This window comes from Caloenas nicobarica, chromosome 1 (genome assembly GCF_036013445.1).
Source record: "Caloenas nicobarica isolate bCalNic1 chromosome 1, bCalNic1.hap1, whole genome shotgun sequence".
Classification (NCBI taxonomy): domain Eukaryota; kingdom Metazoa; phylum Chordata; class Aves; order Columbiformes; family Columbidae; genus Caloenas; species Caloenas nicobarica.
In genome coordinates this window covers 20,273,192-20,290,471 of record NC_088245.1, presented here as the reverse complement: position 1 = coordinate 20,290,471, position 17,280 = coordinate 20,273,192, and the positions used below count along the sequence as shown (strand labels likewise).

The 17,280-nt window shown below is 35.8% G+C and overlaps 1 protein-coding gene across 5 annotated transcripts in view; it reads left to right on the top strand.

Annotated features, from left to right (window-relative positions):
• Positions 1-17,280, top strand: part of BRD1 (bromodomain containing 1) — a 62,189-nt gene that overhangs the window by 23,682 nt on the left and 21,227 nt on the right. For 4 of the 5 annotated variants that reach the window (XM_065636926.1, XM_065636936.1, XM_065636961.1 and 1 more), the window contains 5 exons: positions 1,705-1,836; positions 5,983-6,111; positions 6,936-7,248; positions 8,046-8,306; positions 11,529-12,017. In XM_065636926.1, coding sequence (XP_065492998.1) covers positions 1,705-1,836; positions 5,983-6,111; positions 6,936-7,248; positions 8,046-8,306; positions 11,529-12,017 — 1,324 coding nt within the window. The remainder of the gene's footprint in view (positions 1-1,704; positions 1,837-5,982; positions 6,112-6,935; positions 7,249-8,045; positions 8,307-11,528; positions 12,018-17,280) is intronic. The other variant, XM_065636945.1, reaches the window with a different exon arrangement.

Below are 17,280 nucleotides of genomic sequence, written 5' to 3'. Positions count from 1 at the left end.
TTACATAGGGCAAAAGAGCAGACTCTGAATGGCTGCAAGCAAAGGGAAGATAAGCCTTCCACATTTAGCAGTAGCCACAATTTAATTTTGGTCCTGAAAAACTGTAAAGCTATGAAAAAACAGTATAGCTGTATCAGTTAACAGGTTGTTTTTCCATGCATGGGATCTGTACTCTGAGATGAAGAGGTGTAGAAGAACAGCGATTAGTGGCAGTGTAGACTTTCTAATTCAGTAAGTCTCTGAGAATTTTAAGAAATGTGCATATTAATATTTGTTCTATCAAAATCCACTTTGAACTAATCGACCTTTCATAGTTAAATTATTATGCCTCTAAGTCATGACTTAAGTCCTTAGAATGACTGTCAGTAGCATAATAGTCATCGGGAAAGGGAACTAGAAGTGTCTAGCTACTTTTTTTTTGTCCTTTTTTTGAAAAGAGGAGTGAGCTGTTTTTTTTCCACATTGCTTTATTGTACTACAGAGATAGTTTTATTCAAGTCTCTGACTTCACTGAAGTCGAAAATTGTTAACTATTAACTAACTTCATAGCTTCCATGGGTACTTGCCTTTACTCTTGCAAAGTGTATAAAGCAATAAATATGATGCAGATCATGGAATCATAACACTCACTAATCTATTAGATATTTTCTTCTACTGCCAGTTTTTGCAATTCTATTTTAGAACCTTCAGTCTGAAAAATTTCACAAGCTTCCTTTAGAGGACCTGTGACATTTCTAAATTATTCTTCTGTTAAGGAGTCTTTTGCTGCGAGTGTAACAATTTGTAGTATTGGTTCATCTGCTGAGACAGTTTTCTGGCTCCTACTTTTTGTAATTTATAGAATTTATTATTTGTTGTAATTTAAAAAAAAAAACACGTGTCAATTACTTATCAAGTGTGTATTGCATTATGCTAGTTACAGTCAGGTATACAAAGCTTTGGATCTCTTTCTGAGATTTTTTATAAAATATTCATTTTAAATGTAACAGTTTTCCAAAGCAGATGTTTCTTTTGTGTACTTGGTACTAATATAAGGACTTTTACTTTTTTCTGGCTTTGTTTCTGGTGAATTACCAACACCATTTGAATACTGTAGGTAGTATTCCAATATCCTTCTCTTGCTTATGAAAAACAGTAAAAACACACTAGAAATGCTCTGTTTTCTCTATGTACAAATCAAACTAAATACTGCAAGTGTTTAAACACTACTGCTTCCTAAAAATGTGTCAATTAAATTCTTTCATGTGTTCACTGAAAGGTTGTATTACTTCATTACCCATTTGCAGTACCATTTGAAGTTACTATATTATTTAATAAACCGCTTTTCATTTCCTGTCCTCAGAAATCATAGTGATTTTGTTCTGTTACAAGTGTGTCATAATCCTGCTGGGTGCAGGGGAGGTGGACTGTGGTGAACACAAGAAGAATTTGTTTCTACCAGACTTGAGTTTCTAAAGAAGCTGCAGATGTTCACCTGGTTTGGATTTTTGATGTGAAAATATAGAATCTTTTTCTACAGGTTGTTATACTACTAGGTGGTTGTTTGCTGTATTGCATTTTCTGATGTAAAGCTTATGACCAAGTGCCATGACTCTAAGACAATAGTTTTTCCTTTCCTGTGAATATGTTCTGTAATTTTGTAAAACTAGCTTATAAAAAGAGGTTAGTGTTTTTCATTCAATGAAAAATTTTTGATTCTTTTAGAGAGAAGATGATGAAGAAATGCAAGCTTTAAAAGAAAAATTGAAGTACTGGCAAAGGCTGCGCCATGATCTTGAAAGAGCGCGTTTGTTGATTGAACTTATACGTAAGCGTGAAAAATTAAAAAGAGAACAGGTAAATGAAGTATTTTAATTTGGTGAAACTTTTCCAAAGGAAAGATTCTCAAACACAGTTACTACAATAGAAAGGCTTTAGTATTTGTCTTTTGATCCTCATTTAGGATCAAAGAACATATGGGCATATGTGCACTCGTGCAAACTCTTTATATAATAGAGTCATAGAATGGTTTGGGTTGGAAGGGACCTTTAGAAGTCATCTAGTCCAACCCCCCTGCAATGAGCAGGGACATCTTCAACAAGATCAGGTTGCTCAGAGCCCCATCCAGCCTGGCCTTGAATGTTTCCAGGGATGGGGCATCTACCACCTTTCTGGGCAATCTGTTCCAGTGTTTCACCACCCTCATCATAGAAAATGTCTTCCTTGTATCCAGTCTAAATCTACCCTTTCTTAGTTTAAAACCAGTACTCCTTATCCAGTCGCAACAGGCTCTACTGAAATGTCTGTCCCTATCTTTCTTATAGGCTCCTTTTAAGTACTGAAAGGCTGCAATAAGGTCTCCCTGGAGCCTTCTCTTCTCCAGGCTGAACAACCCCAACCTTCTCAGCCTTTCCTCATAGGATAAGTGCCCATGTCTTTCCTGTACTGAGTACCTCAGAGCTGAACATAATACTCCAGGTGAGGTCTCACAAGAATGGTGTAGCGAGGCAGAATCACCTCCCTCAGCCTGCTGGCCACTCTCCTTTTGATGCAGCCCAGCATCCAGTTGACCCTCCAGGCTGCAAGTGTACAGTGCCAGCTCATGTCCAGCTTTTTGTCCACCAGTACTCCCAAGTCCTTCTTCACAGGGCTATTCTCAACCCCTTCATCCCTCAGCCTCTACTGATACCAGAGATTGCCCCGACCCAGGTGCAGAACCTTGCACTTGGCCTTGTTGAACCTCATGATGTTCACATGGGCCCAGTTCTCAAGCTTGTCCAGGTCTCTCTGGATGGCATCTCTTCCCTCAGGCATGTTAAACATACCACTCAGCTTGGCGTTGTCTGGAAATCTACTGAGGGTGGACTTGATCTCACTGTCTATGTCATTGATGAAGATAATAAACAGTACTGGTCCCAATATGGACCCCTGAGGGATACCACTTGTCATTGGTGTTCATCCGGACATTGAGTCATTGACCACTGCTCTCTGGATGTGACCATCCAACCGATTCCTTATCCACTGAACAGTCCGTCAAATCCATTTCTCTCCAATATAGAGAGAAGGATGTTGTGGAGGACCATATTAAAGGCCTTACAGAAGTCCAGATAGACAATATCCCATATCTCTTCCCTTGCCCACTGATGTAATCACTCCATTATAGAAGGCCACTAGGTTGGTCAGGCAGGACTTGCTCTTGGTGAAGCCATGCTGGCTGTCTTGAATCACCTCCCTGTCCTCCATGAGCCTTAGCATAGCTTCTGGGAGGATCTGTTCTGTGATCTTCCCAGACACAGAGGTGAGGCTGACAGGTCAGTAGTTCCTGGGATCTTCCTTTCTACCCTTTTAAAAAATAGATGTAATGTTTCCCTTTTTCCAGTCACCAGGGACTTCACCTGACTGCCATGTCTTTTCAAATGTCATGTAAGATGGCTTGACAACTATATCAGCTCATTCCCTCAGGACTGCGGGAAGCATCTCATCAGATCACATAGACTTATGTATGTTCAGGTTCCTCAGGTGGTGTCAAACCTCATCTTCTCTTACAGTGGGAAGGACTTTGTCCCCTTAGTCATGCTTTGAGGTCCATCCACTTGAGAGGTGTGGGAAGAGAGCTTGCCAGTGAAGACTGAGGCAAAAAAAGTCGTTGAATACCTCAGCTTTCTCCTCATCTGTTTTCCCAGTTTCCCAGTCACGTTTATCAGTGGGGTACACTTTCCTTGACCTTCATTTTCTGGCTGACATACCTATGGAAGCCCATCTTATTATTCTTTGCATCCCTTGCCAAATTCAGCTCCAGCTGCACCTTGGCCTTCCTGGCCCCATCCCTACACAACCGGGCAGTGTCCCTGTACTCTTCCCAGGACACCTGTCCCTGCTTCCACTGTGTGTGCATTTCCTTCTTACCTTTTAGTTTGACCAGCAGGTCTTGAGTCAGCCATGCTGGCCTCTTGCCTTCCTTACATGATTTCTTACACCTGGGGATAATGAGCTCTTGTGCTCTTTGGAAAGTGTCCTTAAAGATTTGCCAGCTCTGTTCTGCTCCCTTGTCTCTGAGGGCGGTTTCCATGGGGGTCCTATTGATTAACTCCTTGAAGAGCTGTAAGTTTGCTTTCCTAAAATTCAGCATCCTGACTTTATTCTTTGCTTGGCCCATATCCCTCAGGACTGTAAAGGCCACCAGTGCATGGTGACTGCGGCCCAGACTGCCTCCAGTCTTGACGTCACCGATTAGCTCACTTGTACTGGTGACAAACAGGTCCATTATCACTTGACCCCTGGTAGAGCTGTCTATTACCTGGCTTAGGAAGTTATCCTCAATGTGCTCCAGGAGTCTCTTGGATTGCCTACAACTCACTCTGGTACTTTTCCAGCAGATGTTAGGGTGGTTGAAGTCCCCCAGCAGGATGAGAGCCTGTGACTGCAGTGCCTCCTGTAGCTGGAGTAAGTCGGCTTCATCAGTAGGCTCCCCTAGGTTGGGCAGCCTGTAGTAAACACCAGCCACAAGGTTCCCTTTGTTGCCTCGGTCTCTAATTCTTACCCATAAGCTTTCAGCCTGCTCATGGCAATTCTAAAGTGACAGCTCTTCACAAGCTATCAATTTCTTGATGTAGAGGGCAACCCCTCTACCCTTCCTTCCTTGCTCATCCCTTCTGAACAGCCTGTAGCCACTGATAGCTGCACTCCAGTCATGGGATTCACCCCACCAAGTTTCGGTAAAGACAACTAGGTAGTAGCTTTCTAGCAACACGGTGGTGGACTCCAACTCCTCCTGTTTGTTGCCTGTGCTGCGTGCATTGGTGTAGAGAAATCGACAACCCATTCTGTTAGACTTGCAAAGACAATTGGTTTCTGAAGAACACTAGAAAATTCCATCTCTTCAGATTTTCCCAATACATGTGCTTATACTGGGTAGCACTTTTATTCTTCTGTCACCAAAAAGAAAAAACCACCAAACAACCAACAAAGCCTGCATCGAAGTCATTCTAGTGTAGTGTTAACATTGCTGGGAGAAAAGGAAGCAAGAATGCAGAAAGATAACACTTAATATGACAACCATGAAAGCAAATTGTCTGCACTTACGAGTCTTCTAATTGTCTGTCCCTTATTTATAAAAATGCCGTTCCATTTTTTACTTTTTGTAAGCTGTGAACTTTAATTGCAAGATAACATAGTTTGTAATTCTTGAGCCCTTTCTGGAATTCTGTGCATCATTATCGTACATTCACATGTCACTTGCTATACACATTTATTAAGTATTATTATTTATAGACATATTTTATGGATGTGTGTTTGCGTGCGTATACTTTGTTTACATGTTTGTATGCATACACACACACACCATGAACGTATCATTAAGAGTTTATTTTTGCCATAACAAGACGGTTTCAACTTTGAATAACTCTTTAAATGGCCTGAAAATAAAACTAAAGAAGAGTCGTAATATTGTCAAAAATAATGAAAATTCTGAAGGACAGTCAAGTATCTGAAGATGTTGGTTCTGTTTTTTTAAATTATTTTTTTGGAATTTACATAGAACATTGCCTTTAAAATTACTCTTTGTTTTGGTCTTTTGTGGCCTGTAAATGTTCATCAAATTATCTTTTTACACTTTGAACCTAGCACTACAACTGAAATTTCATTTTAAAGACATTACTTTTAAATTCTCGTTCTTATTTTCACATGGTTGGCAAAATATGAAGGTATTCTTATGTAATATCTTTTCAAATAAAAGAAATGCAGTTAAAAATGGAACAAAATTCATTTATAGATAATTTGAGTTCTGAAAAACTGGAGTTGAGGTTGAGTCTACAATGAAGGGTTGAGAATGGTTTTTCTTATAAAGTCATCAGCTGAAAATGTATGTTAGATGACTGCCAGCTCATTTACTTAAGTATATTTATATTGTGTTTCGTATCTAAAGTACTTTAGTCATGCTGCAAAACAACTTTAAAACAGTATCTCAATGAAAAATGCTCACTTGTACAATTATTACTTCTTTAGGTCAGGATTGAGCAGGTTGCTATGGAACTTCAGCTCACTCCCTTCACTGTACTTCTGCGATCAGTTCTGGACCAGCTGCAGGAAAAGGATTCTGCTCGTATATTTGCTCAGCCAGTAAACCTTAAAGAGGTATGTTTTAAGCTGTATTTCGTTATGTTTAGATATGACTTGGTAGCACTTAAAAACAAATCACTGCATGCAGAGTTGGGAACAGTGTTACCTTTTAATCTCTATTGTGATAATTTATGGTATGAGTTCTAATTTAGTGCTATGAAAGTCCGTTTATGCTCATACACTAAAATAATTTCTGAGAAATACTTGTATGGAATAACATGGGTACATAATGAGCTTTTGCAGTAAGATTATTTCATAAAGAAAACTCAAAGGGTGTCTTGAAATTGGAAACGTGGATACTGTGTTCTTAGGTGCAGGTGAAATTCCTTTTCATTCACTGGGAAACTAGATAAATTTTATGTGTGTGTATGTGTGCATATGTACATATACAACACATTTATACATGTGTATAAATAACACATAGGCATTTGTATTGTCTATATGAACTGTATATATGTGTGTGCATATACTACATATACATGTTTATATTATACATATGTGTATGTATGTGTACATATAAATACATAAATTTATAAGCAAGCATATGCATAAATACACTTATGTACACTAAAACACAGAATTCTGGAAACATGTGGTTTCAGCATCTGTTAGTAGAGCTCCAACTTGTTACCTAAGATGCAGAATCTTGTAATATGTAAACTTCTGTTGGCATGCAAATGTTTGCAGTATCATAATGTGCAATTGTAAGCTACATTTTGAAGTTCTTGATTTGAGGTGTTAGAAAATATGTGAAAAAATGTGGATCAGTTAATAGTTAATGTTACTTTTTCTGTAATAAGATAATTTTACCCATTCATGTTTTAAATATTTATTCAAAGGTTCCAGACTATTTGGATCATATTAAACACCCTATGGATTTCTCTACCATGAGAAAACGGTTAGATGCTCAAGGCTATAAAAACCTCAGTGAGTTTGAAGACGACTTCAATCTTATCATAGATAACTGTATGAAATACAATGCAAAAGATACAATATTTTATAGAGCTGCAGTGCGGCTAAGAGATCAAGGAGGTGTAGTTCTCAGGCAAGCTAGGAGAGATGCTGAAGCAATCGGTTATAATAATGAAACTGGAATGCACTTACCTGAACGGCCTAAACTTGAGTCACCCCAGCCTTTCTCATGGGAAGATGGTAAGATCTTTTTGGATTATTTTTAAAAGTTGCATTTTTCATTACACACAGCATGTACATTCCATACAGATGCCTAAGATTGTTGCTGTTCAGTTTGCTGACTTGTATTTCCATCTCCCATTAAAACTGTTGCTTGAAAGATTCAAGTGTTTCTATTCTACTAGAACTGTCATTAGAACTAAGTTGTTATCCAGATTCTGATTTTGACAATGCCAGAGCCTAATTTAACAAAATAGATGAAAAAGGTTTTTAACCTCAGTGCTTTCTTTCACATTATTGTATATGCTTACAAGTCATGGAAAATGACTACCAGTGCACATAAACTTATGTGCATTTTTAAATAACCTCATGAATTAAAAACATCAAGCACATTTGTAATACTAGGAATTAAAATAACTCTCTTTGAAATACACATCAGGTTTCTGAGGCTTTGTCAGTAAAGGAGAACTTTAACACATTTCTTTTCTAACCAGAGTCTTGCCCTTCTCTTTGACACGAAGGAAATAATCTATCAGAGTGGGAAGGATTAATTATGCCTTCCTTCTGACCTTTTAATTCTTTGTTCTACTACTTAGTTTTCTTGAGCATAATGCTAATCAAGAAGAATAGTAATTATATAGTAGGAATTTGTTTCAACATTTCTTCACTGGTCATGGTGAAGCTACTAAGACTGTAATCTAAATAGCTTTTTGGTGACATCTTTTAATTCTGGCAAGTGATGATTTCCCCCCGCCCCGTTGTTACTATTGTTCTGGGAAACACTAACACGTTTTCAATTATACGTATTTTGACTTCAGTGGATAGGTTACTGAATCCTGCCAACAGAGCGCATATGTCCTTGGAAGAGCAGCTGAGAGAGTTGCTAGAAAAACTTGATCTCACCTGTGCAATGAAATCCAGTGGGTCAAGGAGCAAGAGATCAAAGCTGTTAAAGAAAGAAATCAGCGTTATTCGCAACAAACTAAGCCAGCAACACAACCAGGCTCCTCAAATAGAATCAGGTATTGGAAGTTTTGAAGAAGAAAGTGCAGCATTAGAACAAGACGGAGAAGAAGAAGGTAAGATTTTAAACCATGTTTAAAGCAGTACTGTTCTGAACCTCTTCAGTCAGGTGCTTTAATCATGTGAATTAAAGAGTATAATAAATGAATATTGTATTTAATTTTAAAATGTACAAATAGCCACTTAACTGCAAAAAATATTTTAAGAATATGATACTGATCTTTTTAAACAAAACCTTCCTTCATTATTTTTCACAGTAGCAAGGCTTTTTAAAAATTTAGCTGTTAAGAAATGAAAGTACAAACAGGCTCATATGAAAAGGAATTGGAAATGCTTGAGTGAAAAACATCTTTGTACTTTTGGAAATACACTTACATGCCAAAATATGTGTTCGGCATCATGTGAGCCTAGGTCAGTAGTGCTGAAAACTCTGGGCTGTTTTGCTGTCTTTTGTAGCTTTTTTATTCTCTACTTCAGATTTTGGGGAGGCTAGAGGGCAGGCTTGGATTATTTATTTATTTATTTATTTAAAATAAAGCTAACTGCTGATAGGACTTAACAAATTTCATGTTGTAGAGGCAAATCAGTCATATCTAACCAGTTCTTCCCCTTGCGCTTCTCTTCCTCCTCAAAACATTGATCTCAGAACTGCATCTACTCTTGGCTAATTCTCATTGATTTCAATGAGAGCAGTATATTAGAAAGTCGTAACTTTATTTCAGTTGAAAATCATATTTGCATTTTTAGCTTTTAAATCAGTTACTGAGGTCTTTATTTCTCATTTTTAAATGATGCAAAGAAAATCTAGTCTCTGAAAAAAAAATTCTATTGAGTTTGTTTCACAATCACCTCTTCTCTAAAAAGCTAGCCTGTTTTTCTTTAGGAGAGTTAGAGGCATTTCGTTTTGACTAAGTGTGTTGAATGGGAGGAAGAAAGAGCCCAAGGGAAAGTGGAAGCATGGTAATGAGCAAAACTGTCTGTGTCTGGTGCAGCTTGATGCTATCAAAGTTTTTGAAAGGTGAAGTCAAAAAAATGACTGTCCTTAACTGCCATTCAAACAGCAACTTGGCGTTTAATTCTTAGTGTGACTAAGAAAATGCTTTTCAAACATATAACTTCTTGAGATTTGAATGACAATAGTAGAAAAAGTGTACATAAAGTCAGCATGCTTGTCTTCTGAGGCCATTAAGTATTCTTTAAACATTTAAAGATCTATTGGTTCTTACTTTGGGTTCTTCTTTGTTTTTTAATCTTCAAGTGATGATTCTACTAAATATAGTTCTTTACGAGTGTAATTTCTGGCAGATAATGAATGCACTAATTTTTTTTTACTTGTAGCTTAACATTTTATGACACAGCCTTACACTGCAGCTGTTGTGCAAAAAATAGTCCGAAAGTGAGCAGTAACTGTTTTCTTATATTTACAGTATACTTTTTAAAAAAGCATAATGAAGAGCACGATCCAGAGTTGATTAGCATTTTTGTTACAATTCTGATCTAGTGAAGAGTAGTAGTCATTGGTTCAAATTTTGATTCTGAAATGGAAGGTACTTAGAGAAGTAAAGAAAACGAGCTTCCAAAAAAAGGATGAGGAAAGTAGAGATCTTGGGCACAGGATTCTACAAGACCTGACTTAAGAAGACCTGCAAATTATCCCTTGCAATTATATTTTCAGTTTCTGATCATGTGAAAAATATGGTACCCGAATAACCCAATGAAATTTAGGTTTTAGTGTCTAAATAATTCTGCAGTGTTTTTTTGTGCTTACAGACTTTTTGTGAATATTTTCTAATTAATTGTATAGAAAAACAGAATTTGTTCACAATGAACAGTCACCTTGGACATTTTAAAATATAGGCTTTTTTAATTGGTGGCACTTAAAACATGCTTGTCTGACTGTAAATTTCTTTCTAAATATCTTCCTGAAATATTATTTACCAATTCAAATATTTTTATGCCTTCAAAGTATGTGAGCACAGTTGCACATTAACTATAATTTTAATATGAACTACGCTTTTGTTTGATTAACCTTAAACAATGGGGCAAAGATTTTTCTGCACTTAGAAGTCCTTGATTTCCAAGTAAGCATTGCTGAGCCAAAACGAAAACAGTGTAGAGATAATATTTAATCCACTACAGATAGTCAGCTTAAACCCTTGAGTTTTTACACCTTCTTCAGGTGGCATAGAAAAATTAACTAAATTTTGAAATATCATGTAATAGCATAAATACAACATTAGCCTCATACAGTTACTCTAGAATAGCATCTTATTAATTTTTATTTTATAAGATTCTTTTGGAAGCTAGAAAGAAGGTTTTAGCATATTTTTTAGTTGATAAGTATGGATTAGGAAATCTTTCTACTTGTATTTGAGAATGCTGCAACAGTAGAATGTTTATTTTGTTTCCCATCACTTGGGATGAAAACGTGAAACTAGTTTGATATGCTCACAGTTATATCTCTGTCTTTTCCCAGCATAAAATTATTGGAATTGAAAGGGACATGATCATGTTGGGGGTGGGGGCGGGAAGAGAGAGAAGGAATTAAAAATGGTAGAGGGTGGTTTTTCTGATTTCTCCTATGAAGTCTGCATTGTCAAGTTTGTATTTGCCAACTAGTGACTAATCAAGCTGTAAGACTTTGGAGGTGGTGGGTTGTTTTTTTTCCCCCTCCCCCTTTTTTATTTCTCTTTCTTTTGGGTAGATAAAACTTCTAGGCACAGGTGTAAAACAGCTTTGCAAATCTGGCCTTTCTATAAATTTCATAACACATGTTAGCTCACTCTAGTAGATAGGTTACAAATACTTTGTTTTTTAAATGCTTATCTGATAAAATTTGTCCTAGGCAGGTAAGGTGAATATTGATAAGGTGAAATAGATAAAAATTTATATTATCAAAAATCTTACTTGAATGGCAGTATAATTGCGTTTAACAGATAATCATCCACCACCCCGACTTTCTATTTAAAAAAATAGATTTCTTAGTTTTTAGTTAATGAAACTAACATAACTGCATGAGAAGTAAAACGTATTTATTTAGGTGTAAATTGTTAACACCAACTGTAAACACTTACCTTTCTATCCCTGTTACATTCCCAGTATAAAAGTAGGAACTACTAACTAGGACAGATTGTTGCTAGTCAAGGTTTGTTTTTAAAATGTTATGCTTTGTTTCCAAACAACAATTTATTTGGTGGGCTGCACATTTATAGTGAGTTTTATATAGACTTTATAACTGCAGGTTTTCAAAAATCACACTCTATTTATAATTTTTTCAGGAGATAAATCTCCCCCTAAACTTGAACCATCAGATGCATTACCTCTTCCTTCAAACTTGGAGACTAATTCAGAACCACCAACCCTCAAACCAGTAGAACTCAATCCAGAGCAGAGTAAGCTTTACAAAAGAGTAAAATTTGATAATGAATTATATAGCACTTCCATTCAGAAAGAAATAAATGGACACACTCCAGAACACTTACTTGACAGTAATCTCAATGAGTCGACTGTTTCTGCTGTAGCTGAGTCATCAACTGATGTAAACAGACGTACATCCATTCTCTTCTGCAAATCGAAAAGTATAAGCCCCCAAAAGTCTGCAAAGAACACTGAAACCCAGCCAACTTCTCCACAGCTAGGGACCAAAACCTTTTTGTCTGTAGTCCTTCCAAGGTTGGAGACACTTCTGCACCCAAGGAAAAGATCAAGGAGTGCATGTGGAGATTCTGAGGTTGATGATGAGTCCCCTGTAAAGCGCTTGGATACAGGTAAATGTTACAGAACTTATTTGAATGGATGCACCTTGAAAGTTAACATAGCTGTTAATTTTTTGACATACCTGTATTTGTTAATCTTCAGATTTTAGCACTTGAACATTCCTTCTCATAGTTGAGTAGTTACAGCTCAGAAAATTACTGATTCATTTTTGTGTTGGCCCTGTACAATTAGACTTAGTGAACCAAGTTGTACTTTTGCAGTTTTCACTTTAACAATGGAATCTTCAAGTTCACATACATGGGTGGCTATTTTTTTTAATTATTTTATTATTTGTTTTTTTATTTTGAGCTGGTTTCTACTTCCTTTTGTTGCAATGAATAGGAAAGGTGAAAATCAGCTGCTTTTCTGGAAATTCTCTGTTAAATTACCTGGAAACTTCACAGTGTGGTGCCGAAATTAGAACTCTTAGAAAGAGGAGCATGGAAAATACATGTTCATGTATTACTTCATTTTACTGTAGTGTTTACTCCAAGAGTATTTTCACGTGGTTGTGTATGTGGTGCTTTGTATACCCATGTATTTTATGGAAGTGTTAAAATCCCAAACTATAATGACATTTCCTGTGTTTGTTTTCTTTAGTTTGTGCATTTTAAATAAATGAAGTTGAAGAATCTAGGTGTAAGATTGCACTCTTAGTGAGACTTCTCTAAAGAACATTAAAAAAAGTTATCCTGATACGTTGGTACAGTACAGTTTAAGTGAACCATAGTTCTATTTATTGGAGAAGTTGGAGTAAAACCTTCTTAGAGGAAGAACAGCAGCATAAAGAAATTACTTAAGTATGTTTTCGTAATGTTATCCACGGCCATTGCTATGACATATATTACCTTTGAAATAAATACTGTGTTCATTGTCATCTTGATAACCCATATGCAGGTAGGAAAACAGCGTATGTTTTTTTGTGCTTTTGAATGAAAGAAATGGGAATGTAATTCAACATTTGTTGTGTAATCCAGAAGCTGTTTGTGTTTTTTGTGGGTTGGAGGGGAAAATAAGGTTGTTTTTTTGGGTTTTGTTGTGGGTGTTTTATGTTGTTGTTATGGTGGGGTTTTTAATTATTTGTTGGTTTTGTTTGTTGGGGGGGGGCGTTCTTTTGGTGTTTGGTTCATAGTTTTCTTTGTTGTTTGGGGCTTTTTTTTGTTGTTTTGGGCTTTTTTTGTTGTTTTTTTATGAGGGGTTTTTTTTTTTAAATCATCAAGTGAGGAGGAAAATTATTCCAATGCTTGAATCGTAGCATGAGAAAATAAGATTTGTTGATGGGGAAAATATTTTCATTTATATGTCTGTTTCTTTGTTTCATTTCTTTGGAAATCGCGTTTCCATTCCTTTTCATAACATCTTGGAAAGACCATGTAGGCTTGATTTGGTACGTTAGTTCTGAAGTAGGAATCATGTGAGGGTAGTATAAGGATAGAAATGAGACGATCTCCATTAATGATAAAAACAGGTTTGGTTTCCAGATATTCTCATTTACCAGTGTGTCATCTAGAGAATTTTATTATGTACCCTTATACAGATTGCATTTTATCACACACACAATTAATCATTTTGTGCTAGATGAGACCAGGAATTACTACTAATTCCTTGAAAATTTTATCTTGAATATTGTGGATTATTTCTTTGGAGAATAAGTGGTTTTATGATACAGGAAAACTGACCTAATCCTTGGCCATTTAAAAAAAAAAAAAAAGGAAAGAAAAGAAAAAAACAAACCACCAGTTTTTGGAATGCATTTAAAATCTGTTATTTTGCTTCTTTTCTTTCCGTGAAGTTAGATGTATGTGGGGCAAATAGGCTTCTAATTATCTTCAAAACAACAGAAAAACAAACAAATAACCACCAACCCAAGCAATTATGGATAGTTTCTTCTAATTTTAGTACTCTTCCCATTTCAGAATTTCTAGGGGGTTTGGGATTTCTGTTTGTTTTATGTAATATGTAGGCTACTAACAGGAATGAAATCCAAAAGGTTAAAAGATTTTTTTTTTTTTTTAAACAAAATTCTGTATCTTCTTCCTGAAGCTAATAAAGATATGCACAGAATTAAATATATGTAAAACTAATACTTAGGGGGCATGTATATTTAATCTTTTTATTTGTTTCTTCAAGAAGAGACTATATGTGTATTGAAATGTTTTAGCCAAGTTAAATTAACCTGAAGATGTTCTAGTTATTCTTTAATAGTAGTGGTTTTTAAAGATACATGGTTCATACAGATGGGTCAGCTTTTCAAATCTTACTCCTGTAATTCTTTTTCTGTGCGCAACCAAACATTTTGCTCTCACATTGGAGATTTTATTCCTCATGTTATTTTCAAACTTGTGTCTCCATATTCATTCAAACAATTTACAATTGGCACCTCTTTTGAGCTATGATTCAGCAGAATACCAGCACAAACCTCAGATGCTTTCTAAGATTTAAAACCAGTTGAATTGTTTTACTTTTGCATATGCAAGCTGATGTCGATTCATGCAAGTGTCTGTGTTCTGATAAAAATATATGTGGTGATGTATACAGTAATATATTTTTTTCTATTTGGTTATTTTTTTAAATTAGTTTCGTGCTGCTGGTAAAAATTGTTTTTATTCAAAATAATTCAGCAGATCTGAAGTTTTCCATCCAAAACCATATCCTGATTAAAAAAAGCATGCTTCAGGCTTCTCACATGCGTTCTTGTGAGTTAGCACCTTCATGAGCAATCACTGTAGTTGAAAATGAATTATCATCACAGTTTTCTTTGACTGGTATGAATGTTAAATATCCTCATTTCTAGTGGATATAGGAAAAAAGTGATTAAAAAGGACTTTGCTTAATGTACAAGGCATTGAAATTTTGAAGTGGTCAAGAGCTGCACTGTCACATCTTTTTTCTTCCTTACCTGTTCATAACCAGTGTGGGGTTTTTTGCCATTACTTAAAGAAGCCTTGTTGTTTTGTTCTTCACCTTACTCACTCTCCTCAGTGTTTCTCCTTTTTGTGTCACTCATGTATTCTTATATGAAAAAGTTCAAAGGAAGGCTCTAACTACTCCTACATTTATACAGTCCTAAAATTCCATTTGGCCCTTTGAAGGCAACCGCAAGGCTGATGTGGCCCCTGGTGAAAGTGAGTTTGACACTCCTGCTCTAAATCTTCCCTAGTAACATAAAACTGAAGCTACTTTGTCTGATGTTCATTATTCTCATAGACTGCCTTTCATTATGCTCTCTTGAATTACGTTTGAGGCTGGTGTGCTTGCCAGTTAGTTTCAAGAAAGACACGTACAGGATCTATCGGCACACTATATGGTGTCTCATATGTTGTTATTCATATACGAAATAATTACTGAAATACTAGCTTATTTTCAGAAATAGGGAGACTATTGTACAACATGACTTAAACTTCAAAGAGGACTGAAAGCGGTTCACTTTAATACTCTGGCCCCCTTTATGAATCTTTGTTTAAAAGATGTGAAGCAATAGTGTAATATAACCTTAAATTCTAATTTCAGAGTGTTCTACTAGAGTGTTATCAATTACTTATATAGCACATCTTTCTCCATAGTTGATACGTGGAAACTGACAACTACATAGTGGAGAAATGTGTTTAAAAATTTCCTATACATACTTGATGTATCTTGGTTTTGGTTTGTATGGTATCTGGCAATTTCAAAAAGCAGATAGATTGTTTTACTTTGGAAATTTTGGTCACATCAGAGAACGACGTATGATTCTTGAAGTTCAGGCATGTCAAAACTTAACTGCAATAAGTTCAATGACCTTTTCCAAATATCCATTGTATACTTACCTTGCCCCTTGGTTACAAATGCTAATCCTTTTTGTCAGGAAATGAGTTGGTGCAATTATTACATCTGAGGAAAAAAGGTGATTAATGGATAGAAGGTAGATTTTGCCGACCATTTGAAAATTTGCCTTTATCAGTTATGTGTAGGTAAGATAAAGTCCTGGAACAAATGACTGGTTTAAGATACCTTTTGAACATTTAAAAATGCCAGATTAGGTTCAGATCAAATTTTCATGTTCTTGGTTTTATCTGTCACCTTTAAGCTTTCATAAATTTAGGATAGTAATTCACCGTTATTGTGTTGGTACCTTCTATTTTGATTAGAAGCTAAATATTTAGAATATGCTATCACAAGCAATCACTTTAACTTATCATAGAATTAGGATTGCAAATAGTGATTATTATAGTGCAGTATGTTGGTTTTCTATCGTTTCTTGGCCAGATAGCAGTAATAGAAAATTTCAGTGAAACATATAATTATTTAGCATTCTTGCTTTCAGCTACACAGATTTTCTCAGGGCACTGAAATGGGTGTAAATAAATATTTATAACATGGATCACCGAATTAGAGTACTTAATACAGTAAAAAGCACAGCATTGGAGGGCGGCAGGGGAATTTATAATTTGTTAATATATCTTTGCATGCACTTTTCAGTATACAACAAACGTAATTATACCTTATTAAATCTTATTAGTAAATGTTGGCCTGACTTTGACATCGCTGCAAAATGTTTGATGGCTCTTCAGAACTGTCTGCAATTAACCTGTATATGAATTCCACTTGCCTTTGATATAACTTAGTATTGTAGCGATGACCACTTAATTTTATTTGGTCTGATAAGGATAGAGCTTATATCTGGGGTAAAATGGAACACAGATTATTTTTTTTAATTCTTCGGTACTTGATTTCTAATGAATCTTTGGCTCTCTGGAACACAGGCCAATTTGATTATAAGTCAAGCTTCATATGTGCAGCATTCAATTACCATTCTCTAAATGGAAGAAATGAAAGTAAAATAGGTGTATCTGAGAACATAACTTATGCTCACTAAGTGAATAACAAACTAGACTAGAGGTTAATCATAATTATTCATCTGGTTAACATAAATAGGAATGATAGTGTATACAGATATTCATGAGTAAAATGCAGTAATTTGACTAGATCTACTGACAGATCCAGAGTCCTTATGCTTTGAATTGAAATTATTTGTTTTCTTTTTTTCTTCAGATGCATAGTGATTGTTTCCTGTAAAATCTGATGAGAAATTCAGTTATTTAAGCACTTAATGGTGTCCAAAAACTTCAGCTGCCTGCCTTTGGGAAGTTTCAAAACATAAAACATTTTAAGGTGTATATGAAAACAAACAAAGCACTGGAGATTGTGAAGGCCTAAAAGAAATTATCCCTTGGCTTGTTGAATTTGTCAGTGCAGAGACACAGGGACTACAGGACCACTCTACTTTTGAGCTGT